Below are 16,047 nucleotides of genomic sequence, written 5' to 3' on the forward strand. Positions count from 1 at the left end.
ATAACTCTCACATTTCCTTTTCATTACTGGAATAGTACCCAAGCACTGTCCAAAGTGCTTCATGGGCATTGTCTCAGTCATCACCAAACCCACCACTCTCACCATTTTTCATATGAGAAAACTGAGACTTAAGTTAAAACTCACACATCCAAAAAGTAACTGAACTCAATTCAGTTCATGAATTCAATTCTATGAGACAACATCTGTGTTCCCACCACTAGGGTGGAGTCTCTTTATATGCCAGAACCTCTTTCCTTTTTTCTTCTATTTCTTCCTCCTGACTTCTCCCCACATGACACACTCATATCCTCAGCCTGGAGAAACAGCTTATGTGGGTGTACAGTCATTCTCTAAATGCGAAGGACCAGCAGCCAGACTTAAATTTTAGGAATCACGTTAGGAAAAGAAAATATCTAATTTGGCTGTAAACTTCGGAGAAGGCAATGGCAACCCACTCCAGCACTCTTGCCTGGAAAATCCCATGGATGCAGGAGCCTGGTGGGCTGCAGTCCATGGGGTCACTAAGAGTTGGACACGACTGAAGCAACTTAGCAGCAGCAGCTTTCCACATAGAAATGGAAACAAGCATAGTTTCATTATTGCTGCTTTACAGCTTTGTGTGTGTGTGTATATATATATAGGAACAGCAGCTTTACACACACACACACACACACACACACGCATGCATGCTAAGTTGCTTCAATCATGCCCAACTCTTTACAATCCTGTGGACTGCAGCCTGCCAGGCTCTATCCATGGGGTTCTCCAGGCAAGAATACTGGAGTGGGTTGCAGTGCCCTCCTCCAGGGGTTTTCCCGAACCAGGGACCAAAGCTGAGTTTCTTATGTCTCCGGCACTGACAGGCGGGTTCTTTCCCGCTAGCACCACCTGGGACATCTGGTACATACATGTATATGTACTTTTATTTTTAAAAAGCAACATGTGATAAAAAATTTGAATGAGCGTTTCACGAACAAAGGAGCTCAAAGGACATTTGACCCAACCTCTTGAGCAAGAGGTGAGCAAACAGACCTGAAATCCAGGCGGAGGGATCACACAGGGGTATGCAAACCAGAAATCATTCCTCACTGGGGTCACCCTGGGGTCTGTCCACCATGAGCACAAGTAGGGGCTCCCATACACGTGCATGCAGCAACCTAGCCTGGTGAGTTTATATCAGAAGTTTCAAGCAGAGTGTGCATCAGAATCATTGGAAGGGCACTGGAGACAGAGATGGCTCGTCTCCAAAGTCTCTGTTTCAGTAGGTCTAGAAATGGGGCTTGCATGCACGTAGCTTCAGTCGTGTCCAGCTCTGTGTGACCCCATGGACTGTAGACCACCAGGCTCCTCTGTCCATGGGATTCTCCAGGCAAGAATATTGGAGTGGATTGCTATGCCCTCCTCCAGGGGACCTTCCCAACCCAGGGACTGAACGCTCATCTCTTATGTCTCCTACAGTGGCAGGCAGGTTCTTTACCACTAGGACCATCTGGGAAGCCCAGAGTGGGGCTTTAAGGATATGCATTTCTAACAAGTTCCCAGGTGAAGCTAATGAGGCTGGTCAAGGGATCACACTTTGACAAGCAGTGCATTGCCCGTACACCACTGCCACCTCTAAGAACAATCAGCTCTGTCATAGCTCAGGATGAAGACTGTTCATGCTGGCAGCATGGTCCACCCACGAAGGGACACGTAAGCCTGGCAGCCCACTGAGGGCTGTTTACGCAGAGTGTTCTGGAGTCCTGGGTACCCAGAAGACAGCCTAGAAGAAGAGACACAGGTTCTAGGTGCTCACTCTGGACAAGGCGCAGCTAGACGAAGCCTAAAACGGGGCCGTCTGAAGTTAATGGCTCAGGACGGGTGTCAAGAATTGTGAAGGGTTGGATTTTGCCCCACTTGGCGAACAAACAAATTAGCCTGCCAGTTTCTGCTGGCAGAAAACACCCGACTCCTGGGTCACAGAACAGAGAGAATTTATTACTCACAGTGATAGCAGTAGCCATGGTAACATCATTGCACTGGTTCCCTGAGCCCTAATTCTGGCAGGGTGACACGCTGAGGGCCAGGTGTTGTCTGATTACACAGTGGGATGAGTTTCTGAGACCAACACCGAGATTAGGATGCTCTGATTTTATACAGATCCGCAGACACTGGGTCTCGCTGGAGTCCTGATCTTTATTATCTCGGATGGTAAACCTATCTACCCCTAAGGGAGGCGGTCTCTGTCTTCCAAGGCTGCCTGCTATGCAAAACCTCCCTGAAAAGACAGTCCAGGGAGAATCAGCAGTGAATGCCTTTGCTCCCAAGACCAGCCGTGCGGAAACTCGAGACACCAACAGAGAACTGTCTCCTCACAACAGGGCCCGGCTGCCAGGACGAAGGGTGACCCCGACTGGAAACGAGGATGAGGACATGAGCCGGGGAGGCAGCCGAGGGAGAGTTTCTGAGGCAGAAGACTCAGTGAGTTGAAAGGCTGTGAGGAGGCAGCCCGGGGAACTCAGAAGGAGTCTGTTAGGAGATGAGGTCAGGGAGGAAACGAGGAAGAAGGGGGACCGATCATGGCGCAGCCTCGTGGCCACAGCAAGGACCCTTTATCCTTTATCCTGAGCGAAAGGAGAGCTGACTGCCGAGTCCTGAAGGGATGAGTGGCATGGCGCCACGTGTTTTGAGAGGGTCACTCTCGGCACCATGTGGAGGAACAACCTGAAGACAGGCCAGGGCCAAAGCAGGGAGACCAGCTAGGAAACTCCAGGAGAGAGTCAGTGAGAGATGATGGTGGCCCAGACCATCATCTGCGAGGTGCAGAGAGGGTGCAAGTCATTTGACTCTAGGCATATTTTGAAAGGCAGATTCTCTGATAGCTCAGATGGTGAAGGATCTGCTTGAAATGCAGGAGACCTGGGTTCGATCCCTAGGTTGGGAAGACCACACCCACCTCCCACCCAGAAGAGGAAATGGCAACCCACTCCAGTCTTTTTGCCTGGGAAATCCCATGGACAGAGGAGCCTGGCGGGCTACAGTGCATGGGGTCACAAAGAGTTGGCAACAACTGAGCGACTGACACACACACTTTCATATTTTTGAAAGTAGAGCTAGCATGACAGACTGGAAATGGGCTATGATGGGGCGGGGGGCCCCAAAACAAAAGCTTTCCAAGGATAGGTTTGGGGCTACTGTGGTTGAAATGCTGTTGTTAGCTGAGATGTGGATAACTTTGGGAGATACTAGGATTCTAGGGTTATTTCCAAGAAAGAAGATCAGAAATTCAATGTCAGACACATTACGTTCAAGATGCTTATTAGGCATTCATGTAGAGACAGCAAGTGAACAGGCTGAAGGTGAGGGGCCAGGTCCAGGCTGAGAAAACAGATGTGGGAGTTGTTAGTTTACAGATGGAATTTAAAAGTATGAGAAGCTCACCAAGAGAATGAGTCCAGATAGAAAGAAAGGAGACTGAGGCAGGGCTTGTGAAGGAGTAGGGGGAAAGCGCTTAGCATCCTGGAAACCAAGAGAATAAAGTGCTCCAGGGAGGAGGGACTGAGCAACTGTGCCAAGTGATGCTGGTATGGTACTGGCACAAAAACAGAAATATAGACCCATGGAACAAGACAGAAAGCCCAGAGATACACCCATGCACCTATGGGCACCTCATCTTTGACAAAAGAGGCAAGAATATACTGTGAAGAAAAGACAGTCTCTTTAATAAGTAGTGCTGGGAAAACTGGACGGCTATGTGTAAAAGAATGAAATTAGAACACTTCCTAACACCACACACAAAAATAAACTCAAAGTGGATTAAAGACCTAAATGTAAGACCAGAAACTATAAAACGCTCACAGGGAAAACGTAGACAAAACACTCTTTTACATAAATCACAGCAAGATCCTCTATGACCCACCTCCTGCAGTAATGGAAATGAATGAAAAAAATAAACAAATGAGACCTAATTAAACTTAAAAGCTTTTGCACAGCAAAGGAAACCATAAACAAGGTGAAAAGACAACCCTCAGAATGGGAGAAAGTAACTGCAAATGAAGCAACTGACAAAGGATTAATCTCCAAAATAAAGCAGCTCATGCAGCTCAATCAGAAAAACAAACAAGAAAATCAAACAATGGGAGGAAGACCTAAAGAGACATTTCTCCAAAGAAGGCATGCAGATGGCTAATAATCACCTGAAAAAAATATTCATCATTGCTTATTATAAGAGAAATGAAAATCAAAACTACAATGAGATATATATCACCTCACAACAGTCAGAATGGCCATGATCAAAAAAAAATCTACAAACAATAAATGCTGGACAGGATGTGGAGAAAAGGGAGCCCTCCTGCACTGTTGGTGGGAATGTAAATTGATACACCCATTATGGAGAACAGTATGGAGATTTCTTTAAAAAATATATTAGGAATAAAACTACCATATGACCCAGAAATCCCACTACTGGGCAAAAAACCTGGGAAAACCACAATTCTAAAAGACACCCCAATGTTCACTGCAGCCTTATTTACAATAAGCAGGACATAGGATAACCTAGATGTCCATCGACAGATGAATGGATAAAAAAGTTATGGAACATATATACAATGGGATATTACTCAACCATAAAAAGGAACAAATCTGAGTCAGTTCCAGTGAGGTGGATGAATCTAGAGCCTGTGATACAAAGTGAAGTAAGTCAGAAAAACAAATATCATATATTAATGCGTATATATGGAATCTAGGAAAATGATACTGATGAACCTATCTGTAGGGAGTAGTAGAGATGCAGACGTAGAGAACAGATTAATGGACATAGCGGGGGAAGGAGAGGGTGGAATGAATTGAGAGAGTAGCCTTGAAATACATACATTAACATATGTAAAATAGATAGCCAGTGGAAATCTGCTGTATGATGCAGGGAGCTCAACCCTGTGCTCTGTGACAACCTAGAGGAGTGGGATGGGGTTGGGGGTAGGAGGGAGGTTCATATGTAGGTTCAGATGTCCCCAACCCAGAGAGAGGGGACATATGTACCTATGGCTGATTCCTGTTGATGTATGGCAGAAACCAATACAACATTGTAAAGCAATTATCCTCCAATTAAAAATAAATAAATTAAAAATTTTTTAAACTAAATAAAAGATGACAGAATAAAAAATGTTAGTGCTAACACCACTATCATTTGTCCATTTCTCTTAATGAAGGAAGTCAGCAACCCCATAACATACATAATCAAAGAATTTAAGTTGAGTGGGATGGGAGGGGGGAGGCAGACTGTGAAGGAGGGGATATATACATGATTATGACTTATTTGCATAGTCATATGGCAGAAACAAGCACAACATTGTAAAGAAATTATCCTCCAATTCAAAAATAAAATATACTTTTAAATGTAAAAAAAAAAGAATGTAAGTCATTAGCGGGGTAGGTAATATTGTGATTCCAATTCTTTTCAAATGTATATATGAATCGATTTTTAGACGTGTGTTTTCCCTCTGTTTTTTACTGGTACTCAATCCACATTTTTTTTTCCAATACAAGATTTGCTTTTCAAATGTATTAGATTTTCTGTTTGTAAATACAAGGGCCTTTCTCTCTCAGATGCCAAAATCATTTCTGGAAAGGAGAGGCCAAGGTCTCCGTTCAGCCCTTCTCCTGCATGCAAGAGAATCCGTAAGGCATATGCATTGAGCACTACCATGGAATAACCAGCTGCCTTTGGGCTGGTGGATCAGTTCTGTTCAGTTCAGTTCAGTCGCTCAGTCGTGTCCAACTCTTTGCAACCCCATGAATCGCAGCACGCCAGGCCTCCCTGTCCATCACCAACTCCCGGAGTTCACTCAGACTCAGTCCGTCCATCGAGTCAGTGATGCCATCCAGTCATCTCATCCTCTATCATCCCCTTCTCCTCCTGCCCCCAATCCCTCCCAGCATCAGGGTCTTTTCCAATGAGTCAACTCTTCTCATGAGGTGGTCAAAGTATTGGAGTTTCAGCCTCAGCATCAGTCCTTCCAATGAACACCCAGGACTGGTCTCCTTTAGGATGGACTGGTTGGATCTCCTTGCAGTCCAAGGGACTCGCAAGAGTCTTCTCCAATACCACAGTTCAAAAGCATCAATTCTTCAGCACTCTCCTCTCCCAAAATAGCAAGATCATATTTCAAAAAAGTTCTGCATGTGTGTTCTTACCTCTATACATTCTCTCAAGGGTCACAGTGACAAATGCGAGTCCTAATCCTCAGAATAAGCTTCCTTCTTTCAGGTACAGAGTCATTCCAAGGGCTTGGTGGATTCTGTGTTTTAGATATATGTCAGAGAAAATGTAATTTGTGTAAGGTGCAAATAACTAGATTTAAGTCTAGAGATGAGATGTAACATATATACACACGTTTTCGGTATGTGGTACATCATTTGGCTACAGCACAAATAGCCAAGCATCGGATTTTTGTCTTCTGAAGAAGAAGTAATAGGTTGGCGATAAAGGGGTATTCTTGGAGATTTATGGTTTTATTCTGGGACTTTCACATGCTCTGCATCAAAATGCAACATTTATAAACAACTCACACTGTGAGAAACTATTTAAAATTCATCTTTCCTTGAGGACCCAAAGCTTTCTTTTAGCCAACTCAAATTCATTAAAATGTTCTATTGCCTTCCCTGGTGCATTAATAATGATTCTTAATTTTATGCATAGATTTTAAATACATTACACTTCATTTCATAAACATTCAATGACAAGTAGAATGACAGGCTTGAAAATCCACAGTTTAGGGTCATCCTTCATGTGTTCTTAACTTCATCCTGACTCAGTTTAGGAGGTGGCTTTAAAGTGTTGCTGGGGACATTCCAGAACTGCAGTAATGATGAACATTGACATACGTGGAGAGCAAGCCAGGCTGGTAACTGGGGCTGCCACCCTCTTTTCTCCAATTGCCAGTTTTTAAGTATAGATGATTTGCACATTTTAAAGGATAGTTGCTAAAGTACTTATTTATTATTTACTTAGTTCCCTAGGCTTCACTGGTGGCTCAGAAGATAAAGAATCTGCTTATAATGTAGTAGACATGAGTTTGATCCCTGGCTGGGGAAGATCCCCTGGAGAAGGAAATGGCAACCCACTCCAGTACTCTTGCCTGGGAAATCTCATGCCCAGAGGAGCATGGCAGGCTATGGTCCATGGTGTCACAAAGAGTCGGACATGACTAAACCACTCACCACACACATTGGCTGGTAAATTAGAGGAAGTAAGCAAGTCTGCTCAGTCTCAGTTCCATAGTATAAAAATACAGACTTAGTTCAGAGGTTGTATTGTGAAGAATACAGGAGACAACATATTAACATCAAGTACCAAATCTTATGATTGACCAGAAAATGGACTCATATACTTCTAAGTTTTTTGAAGCAACTTCTCAAATTCTGCCTGCCAGAAAGTATTAAGAAAACAAGGCACATATTAGGGAATGCAATTCAAAATAGCTTCTAGTATGCTGAGCTGGATGATTCACAAGCTGGAATCAAGACTGCCGTGAGAAATACCAAAAACCCCAGATCCGCAGATGATACCAACTCTAATGGCAGAAAGTCAACAGGAAATAAAGAGCCTCTTGATGAGGGTAAAAGAGGAGAGTGAAAAAGCTAATTTGAAACTCAACATTAGTTGTTCAACTTTACCTGTCCAAGTAAAATTTGAAGCTACTGTATTACTTGCTTTTTACTATTTATCCTATCTGTTCGCATGTCTTTGTTTTATTTAGTTATTTATTTGCTTCTTTCCTTCAAATTTTACTTGGACAGGTAAAGTTGAACAACTAAAAAAAAAAAACTGTTTATGTTAAACACCATTAAAAAAATTTTATGGAGGGAAGGGACATATGTATACCTATGGCTGATTCATGTTGACATTTGACAGAAAACAACAAAATTCTGTAAAGCAATTATCCTTCAATTAAAAAATTTTAAAAATCAAAAAAAAAAAAAAAAAGAAACTCAACATTAAAGACATTAACATCATGGTTTCCCGTCCCAACACTTCATGGCAAATAGATGGGGGAAAAGTGGAAACAGTGACAGATTTTATTTTCCTGGGCTCCAAAATCACTGCAGACAGTGACTGCAGCCATGAAATTAAAAGAAGTTTGCTCCTTGGAAGGAAAGCTATGACAAACCTAGACAGCATGTTAAAAAGCACTTTGCTGACAAAAGTCCATATATTCAAAGCTATGGTTTTCTCAGCAGTTAATGTATGGATATGAGAGTTTGACCATAAAAACCATAAAGTTAGACTATAAAGAAGGCTGAGCACTATGAGCACTAAAGAGTTGATGCTTTTGAACTGCAGTGCTGGAGAGAACTCTTGAGAGTCCCTTGGATGGCAAAGAGATCAAACCAGTCAATCCTAAAGGAACTCAATCCTGAATATTCATTGCAAGGACTGATGCTGAAGCTGAAGCACCAATACTTTGGTCACCTGATATGAATAGTCAACTCCTTAGAAAAGACCCTTATGCTAGGAAAGATTGAAGGCAAAAGGAGAGGGGGGCGGCAGAGGATGAGATGGTTAGATAGCATCACCATCTCAATGGACACAAATTTGAGCCAACTCCTAGAGACAGTGGAGGACAGAGGAACCTGGCATGCTGCGTCCATGGGGTCACAGAGAGTTGGACACAACTTAGCAACTGAATGACAACAACAACAACATAATATCTATGGTTCGTGTGACTCCATTTTATAAAAAATTTAATTGCAACAACTGTACATGCTGCTGTTTAATCGCTAAGTTGTGTCTGATTCTTTTGTGACCCGATGGACCAGTAGGCTGCCAGGCTCCTCTGTCCATAGGATTTCCCAGGCAAGAATACTGGAGTAGGTTGCTATTTCCTTCTCCAGGGTATCTTTCCAGTCCAAGGATCAAACCTGTGTCTCCTACACCGGCAGGTGGATTCTTTACCACTGAGCCATCAGGGAAGCCTAACAGTATATGATTTGTTACAAATGATTGACTTTATCTTATATATACATCACTACCTACTTTAAAATTTTTTAGAGGGAAAGTAAAACAGTAGAAAGTAGCTTTGAAGACAGTAAGAATACTCTTCATAATATTTTTAAAAGTCATAAATCAAAAGGTGTAATACCTAGCTTCCATAGTGTGAGGTTTACGATTGTACAACCTGAAATGTAGAAAACAGATTTCTTTTTCTTTGAGTACTCTGATCTCTACAATATAAGAGACTTAACCTCTTACTCTTTGAGAAAGAAGGGATTATTTTACTGTTTTGTTAAAAAAAAAACAATAATATGCTTTGCTTACAAAGCAAGAATTTGTTTGCATGGAATATTAATAAAAAGGATACAACTGTATTTATTTTTTTCTAGAGCTCGTTCTTTGCTTCATTTTATGTTCTTATCTGTTTGTTTTCTTTCATCTAACTTACATTATCTTCCTGTGTTTCATTTGTCTGTATAAAATGCCCTGACTTCTTCCTGGAACAAGACGACTCCAAACAAATGTCCTGTGAGCAAAGAGGAATGTAAGATAAACATGACATTTCACTTTAATGGAATCTGCAAACAGGCTTAATCTGACATGTATCACTTTAAGTCATTCATGGACTTCTGAGAATCCTCCTGAATAGAATGTCTGAATATAAAAAGTAGTTACTATAACTGGCTGAATATTGGTCCCCAAAGATATCAGATCCTGATCCCTGGGGCCTGTAAATATTACCTTTTATGGGAAAAGAATCTTGGGATGGGAAGATTATCTTAGACGCTCCAGGTGAGCTCTAAATGAAATATCACAAATATTCTTTTAAGAGCGAAAGAGGGAGATCTGACAGAAGAGAAGGCAACGGGACCACAAAGGTAGAGACTGAAGAGATGTGGCCAGTGGTTGGAGGAGGCAAGGAAGAAGTATTTCTGAGAGCATCCAGAAAGATCGAAGCCTTGCTGACGTCCTAATTCTGCTCGAGCGATGGTAATTTTGGACTTCAAGCCTCCAGAACTGTGAGAGAATACATTTCTGTTGTTTTAAGCCACTATATTTGTAGTAATTTGTTATTGAAGGAAAGTTACATGGCTCAAAATAGCCTGGAGTTAAAACTCCCCTCCAGGTCCTCCCCACCATTCTGTGCAAAACAAAGAAGAAAAAAATGGACATTAAGGTTGATTATGCCCAGCTCCCAGCCAGTCCAGCCTCTGGCCAATATCCAGAATTCCTTGCCCCGACCATTTAAGACAAAACTACTCCGAACGACCTTGGAGAAGAACAGGCCGCCTTAAGACAGTAGCTTTCCACATATATGCCTATATATACTGACTCTTTTCTTGGGTTAGTGCAGCAGCTCACTAATCTGACTGCTGCCCCTTCTCGCCCCATTAAAGGTGACCTGTTTCTGTAAAGTGCTGGTCTCGTTCTTTTTCCGAACCTCGCCTTCTCTAACTCCCTTACCCTACAGTTACAGCAATCATAGGACACTAACACAATCATTAATCTGAATACATACAAGTATTAAGTGAAATTTTTCCTTGTAACATTCAAGACATTGGGAAAGACAAAAAGTTAATTTCTAGAGTAATGAAATATGAAAGGTGGTTCCAAAAGGAACCTTCTTTAAAGGACTGCCAAATATTTCAGGAAAATGCTACATTCCAAAATAAATTCTCTCTAACATATCAACTTTATTAAAGCAAATTCTCTAGTACCAGGAAAACAATGGGCAACATAGCCTCTTGTGGGCCTCTCACGGCACACAGTTCTCCAGCCTCTCCTCGTGGAATTGTTCCTAACCCCACTTCTGTGTTTTTCCTTCTGCCAACTTCCCAGAATGTCTTCCTGTTTTGTTGGAAGTAATCTGTTCTTCTACAAAGTCAAAGAACCTAACAGCAGCATTTCACTTCTAAGACCCAGTACTGCATTTATGGAGATTTGTGTGTAAATGAAGTCCATAGCATCTGTAGTATAAAGTGTGTGCTGAGTTGCTTCAGTCCTGTCCGACTCTTTGCAACCCCATGGACTGGAAGCCCCCAGGCTCCTCTGTCCATGGGATTCTCCAGGCAAGAATACTGGAGTGGGTTGCCAGACCCTCTTCCAGGAAGAGGTACTATAAAGTACCTGAGGACATCTCAATAGCACTGACCACTTAACCACATTCATGTTTGCTTTTCTCTAGATCAAAGGGCAGAAAGAGGAGCCATCCCCTCTCTAGATAAATCTAAAATAAACAGTGCTAAGGTTAGAAGCTTGCGTTTAGGAAACTACAGGACTCTCTTAGAATCTAAGAGGCAATTATTTAGCCAGAGAAATGTACCAAATAGAAAGAAGATCTCTTTAATATAAACCATAAACATTTTGTGAAATGTTTCATTTTCAAAGAACTTACTATGTCTGCTGCTTAACTGACCAAAAAAAAAAAAAGTCTGAAAATGGAGAACTTAATGTACTGGGAAGATGAGAATTTAAGGGGCAAATATCATCCACCAGATTGTAAAACTATAAAGTTGAAAGTCATCCTTGACAGCCAATCCAAGTTACCATTGTTTCCTTCCCAAGTCACCCGCCATCCTTCACAGCCAATCCAAGTTACCGTTTTTTTTCTTCCCAAGTATTTCTTAACTCTATTGACTTTTGTCCCCCTGGCTGACCATCACCCTATTCCAGTCTCCCTAGGAGGCCTTCACATGAAGGGGGAAAGAGGCAGAGGGGGCCAAAGAAAGTACGAGCAGGTAGGGACTTAAGTTTTAGTTCTCTTCTGAAAGTGGTAGGCTTTGTGTGGGGAGTGGGCCTTTACAGCATCCACTCTGCAATATTATATACTTGTTGTTACAAGGAATTTACATATCTGGCTTGTTTCCTTTCTGGAGAATGGGAAGGACCAGACTACCTAGCTCATGGAACTGCTGTGAAGCAGTGAGTCAACCCATGTAAAGCACAAAGAGCAGAAACAGGGACACTGAGCAAACTCTGCTGGTTTGACTATCACCTGCTGGGCTGGGAGCTTTCTTCAGGCTCTCACTGGCGACCCACTCCAGTATTCTTGTCTGGGAAAACCCATGGATGGAGGAGCCTGGTAGGCCACAGTCCATGGGGTTGCAGAGAGTTGGACACAATGAGCGACTTCACTTCACTACTTTACTAGGCTGGGAGCTTCCTTAAAGCTCTCACTACACTGCGGTACTCTTCTTATCATTTAGATGGTTGCAATTTTTCTGTTTAGTTATCAAATAACTCTCAAGTTAATGTCCGTCTCTTCCTCTACTACAAATTTCACAAAGCAGGGATCCAGGCCATGTTTGTTCCTCTTAGCACAGTGCTTGGCAAAGGAAAGCACTGAAGTGTTTGTTAAGTAAATCTCACAAGTAAAGCAAACCAGTAACACCAGTGGGTCCAATCTGATGAATGTTTCCTATCTGCTGTAGTTTTTCTCTCCAACCTCACTGAATAACGGATTCACTTGAGAAGCTTTCAAATATACCCATGCCCAGGCCCCAGAGATTCCAGTTTGCTGGATCTGGATTGGGCCAGGGCCTGTATTTAAAACTGCAAATCTCATTGGCAAAGCAGGTTGGAAAGCTCCAGCTGTTCCCACCTGCTTCAGTTTAGGAGTGAAGGCTTCCAACCTGATCTCAACTTTTGAATTAGACTAAGGAGCTCCCCAGGGGCTTCCCAGGAGGCACAGTGGTAAAGAATCTGCCAGCCAGTGCAAGAGACACAAGACACAAAGGTTTGATCCCTGAGCTTGGAAATTTCCCCTGGAAGAGGACATGGCAACCCACTCCAGTATCTTGCCTGGAAAATTCCATGGACAGTGGAGCCTGGTGGGCTACAGTTCATGGGGTTGCAAAGGGTCCAACAGGACTGAGCACACAGCACACATAGAAAAATTCCCCACCCTTGGTTGCATTCTCCTTTCCTATTTAGATAGACAGTGGAGGAAAAATACTGGAAGCAGCAGCTTTATGGACAAGATCTTGGCTGATGGAAAGAATGAGGATGGTTCGTACTGTTCAGACCATTGTAAGCCTGGCAGCCAAACCTGTTGGGTGACTCCAGACCCAGCATCTGCCAAGTCGCTCTCATGTAGGAGGACACTTAAGCCCCTAAAAAGGGAGCACATAGGGTCATGAACCTCTTCGTTTTTTAAACTTTTTAAACGGGGCTCTTATTTTATTTAAAAGCCTACATAGAATTTCCCGTGGAAGAAAGGTGGTGATGATTGTTCTAAAGCCCGAAAAAGGCTGAACTCGCATTCATTCATTCTCGGCATTGCTCCCAAGAGACTCTATAGAGTCAGACTCCAGTCTCCTGCTCCACATTCGTCCACCTCTGCTTCTTTACATATACCATTTACTTCCATTCTGGCACGATTCCATCGGGATTCCCTAACCCTTCTCTGCTGCGACCTCAAGACACCAGGCTGCCCTCGGTGAAGCCCTCTCGGGCTCCTGGAGCCAGTGACCCCCGGAGCTCGAAGGCCCCGCGCGCCAAGGGAGGCAGAGGTCGCCCCCCGACCGAAGGAAACCGGGACTCTCGCGTCGAGCTGCGAAAATCAGCGGGCGGGTAACGCACTCCCCGGTCTCGGAAGGCAGGTCCCCGCGCTGCAAACCCCTCGCGTGTCCGGGAGACCCGGGGTCTCCATGGAGCTAGCACCTCGGCGCGCGCTGCGCTCAGCCCGGGATTCGGGAGGTGCAGGACGCGAGCCCACCGTGCACTGCAGGAGTCGTCGCGGCCCCTCCCTACTCCCGGCGGGAAGAAGGGGACGAAAGGCGTTCTCCGGACCCTGCCCAACAGGTCCTGCGGGTGCCCGCGGGGTGTAGGAAGCGCGAGCGCGACTGGCTGGGAAAGAAGTCGAGCAATCCGGGGGCGCGTTTCCTGTCGAGGGTCCTCTCCACTGGTCCCCAGCCCACAGCACATCCTGAGTTTGGGGGAGCAGGAATTGTCCCTCAGGCGCGGGGAGGAGTAGAGTGGTGGACACATGGGGTGAGGTCACCCATCCGCTCGGCCGGGGAGCAAAGTTAGGTGATGAGGGGAAAGGGCCTTTGGGAGCCCTAGGGCCTGACCCTCGGGGCGATCGGCGACCACTCACCTCGAGCCTGCGCCTCCATAGTAGCCGACTTAGGACTGAGAGTGGCGGGGACGCCCGGCGCCTGGCGGAGAAGCAGCGGCGGTGCCGGATCTCGGAACGCAGCTGGCCACGTCCTCTCCCCGCACGCGTGTAGCGAGCGCGGCGTGGAGGGGGTGGGGGCCGAGGGGCGGCCTCCGCTGCCCGCTCCGGGTTACCTCCGCCCCTTCCAGTCTACCTGGCCCAGACCTCGCGGGGGTGCAGCCCACCGCTGGGCGCCACCTGCCGGCCGATTCGGGCATCGGGCCGGGGGCGCGCGCTCCGGGCTCAGGGCGCGTGCTCTGCCCAGCGATGTCTAAAGCCGGCTTGAGGTCCGCGGTGCTTTCAATTTTCTTTTTTGTAAATACATTTATTGATACCCACTTTCTATAGTTCATTAAAATAATCCACAAGCATAAAAATATTTTTCTTTTGGATATCACCGAGGTCCAATCTACCGAGGTCTCAATCGTCAGAATCGTCTGCCGGTTCACAGACCCGAATATTGATAAATCATTAAACAGTGGCCCTTATACACTCAAGTGGTCTCTTAGGCAATGGAGCATGTAGGGTAAAATTATGTATACGTTTAAATCAAGGAAAAGGGTATCAATCATGAACAAAGAGAAACGACTAGGAATCAATATCCTAGGTGAAGAAAGTACCACTGTTGACACTTAGTGTCCGAATACTGGAGATGAAAGGGTATGTGTGTATGTGTGTGTGTTTATGGGACAGTTTCTTATGAATGCCGTTGCTGACCAATGGCAAGATCCATGGGCTTGCATACAGCCAATGCCCTGAAGAGGGGAAGGAAGGGGGCTTTACAATAAGGGATACAGTGGTAGGTTCCTCTGAACCTCTGGACTCAATATTTTTTTGTCAACTGATTAGTATATAACTTTGTTTGATGTGTGTTTCTGTTTAAAAATACCTCATTTAATACATACTGTTCACTCACTAATAATGAACACTCCCAGCCCACAGCACTATTAAGCTTATTTAACTTAGGAAATGTGAACAGAACTTCTGAAGCTTATTCAATATCTGCATTTCTCCCTAAGTCGCAGACAGCTTTCAGGCACTTAGGATACCCCACGGCTCTTCAGCACCAGGCTTGGTGGGTGCGCGCATGCGTGCTAAGTCCCTTCAGTTGTGTCAGACTCTTTGCGCCCCTATGGACCTTAGCCCGTCAGGTTCCTCTGTCCGTGGGATTCTCCAGGCAAGAATACTGCAGTGGGTTGCCATGCCCTTGTCCAGGGGATCTTCCCAACCCAGGGACTGAACCCATGTCTCTTAGTCTCCTGCATTGGCAGGTGGGTTCTTTCCCACTAGCCCCACCTGGGAAGCCCCAGAGACCAGCCTGCTGCGTTGGCTGGGGATTGAACCCAGTTCTACTGCTCCGAAGGCAGCTATGTTCACCACTATACCGCCAACCAGGCGTGGAGGCCTTTTTAAATAGTAGAACTAGCCTTCATTTTAGCCTTCATTATAGTCTGTGAGAAGGGCAGTTATGTACCATCTGAAGGTTGAAAGAAGAAGGTGGAGGTTAGCCTTTGATTCCTTTGCTAGGAGGTATACACCAGTCCTCCTAGCTATTTCAAGGCTCTGCCCTTGTCCAGGAGGGACCATGGAAGTGCTCTATTGATTCTGGTATCACACATTTTCGTAGGGAGGCAAATTCGCAGATACAGAATCTGCCAATAAAAAGCATCAACTGTATACTTTTTCTAATCTGAAGCCCATGGGCTGTACCTGTAGGTTGATGAAGCAGTCACATTTTTGAGACAAAGGACTAGAAATTTACATTTCTGTTCCCAGCCTGACCTGACCTGGCAATGTGACCAGAAAGCATGGCAGGGACTAAGAAATATCAGCTCCTGCCGCACCTCCTCAGCTATTTAGCTGTCTCGGTAACTTTTCCTCCCACCTATACCATCTTCATCTGCAAAATACAGTGTAG

At 44.7% G+C, this 16,047-nt stretch overlaps 1 protein-coding gene across 7 annotated transcripts in view; it reads right to left on the reverse strand.

Annotated features, from left to right (window-relative positions):
• The window catches only part of TPD52L1 (TPD52 like 1), a 93,182-nt gene extending 78,751 nt beyond the window's left edge, over positions 1-14,431 (reverse strand). For 4 of the 7 annotated variants that reach the window (XM_005210717.5, XM_005210715.5, XM_005210714.5 and 1 more), the window contains exon 1: positions 14,070-14,209. In XM_005210717.5, coding sequence (XP_005210774.1) covers positions 14,070-14,088 — 19 coding nt within the window. In that variant the 5' untranslated portion in view covers positions 14,089-14,209. Of the gene's footprint in view, positions 1-6,171; positions 6,276-14,069 lie in introns of all 7 variants that reach the window. The other 3 variants (XM_024996740.2, XM_059889773.1, NM_001076033.1) reach the window with 2 other exon arrangements.
• Positions 14,432-16,047: the final 1,616 nt, after the last annotated feature.

The sequence above is a fragment of the Bos taurus genome, chromosome 9 (assembly GCF_002263795.3).
Source record: "Bos taurus isolate L1 Dominette 01449 registration number 42190680 breed Hereford chromosome 9, ARS-UCD2.0, whole genome shotgun sequence".
NCBI lineage: Eukaryota > Metazoa > Chordata > Mammalia > Artiodactyla > Bovidae > Bos > Bos taurus.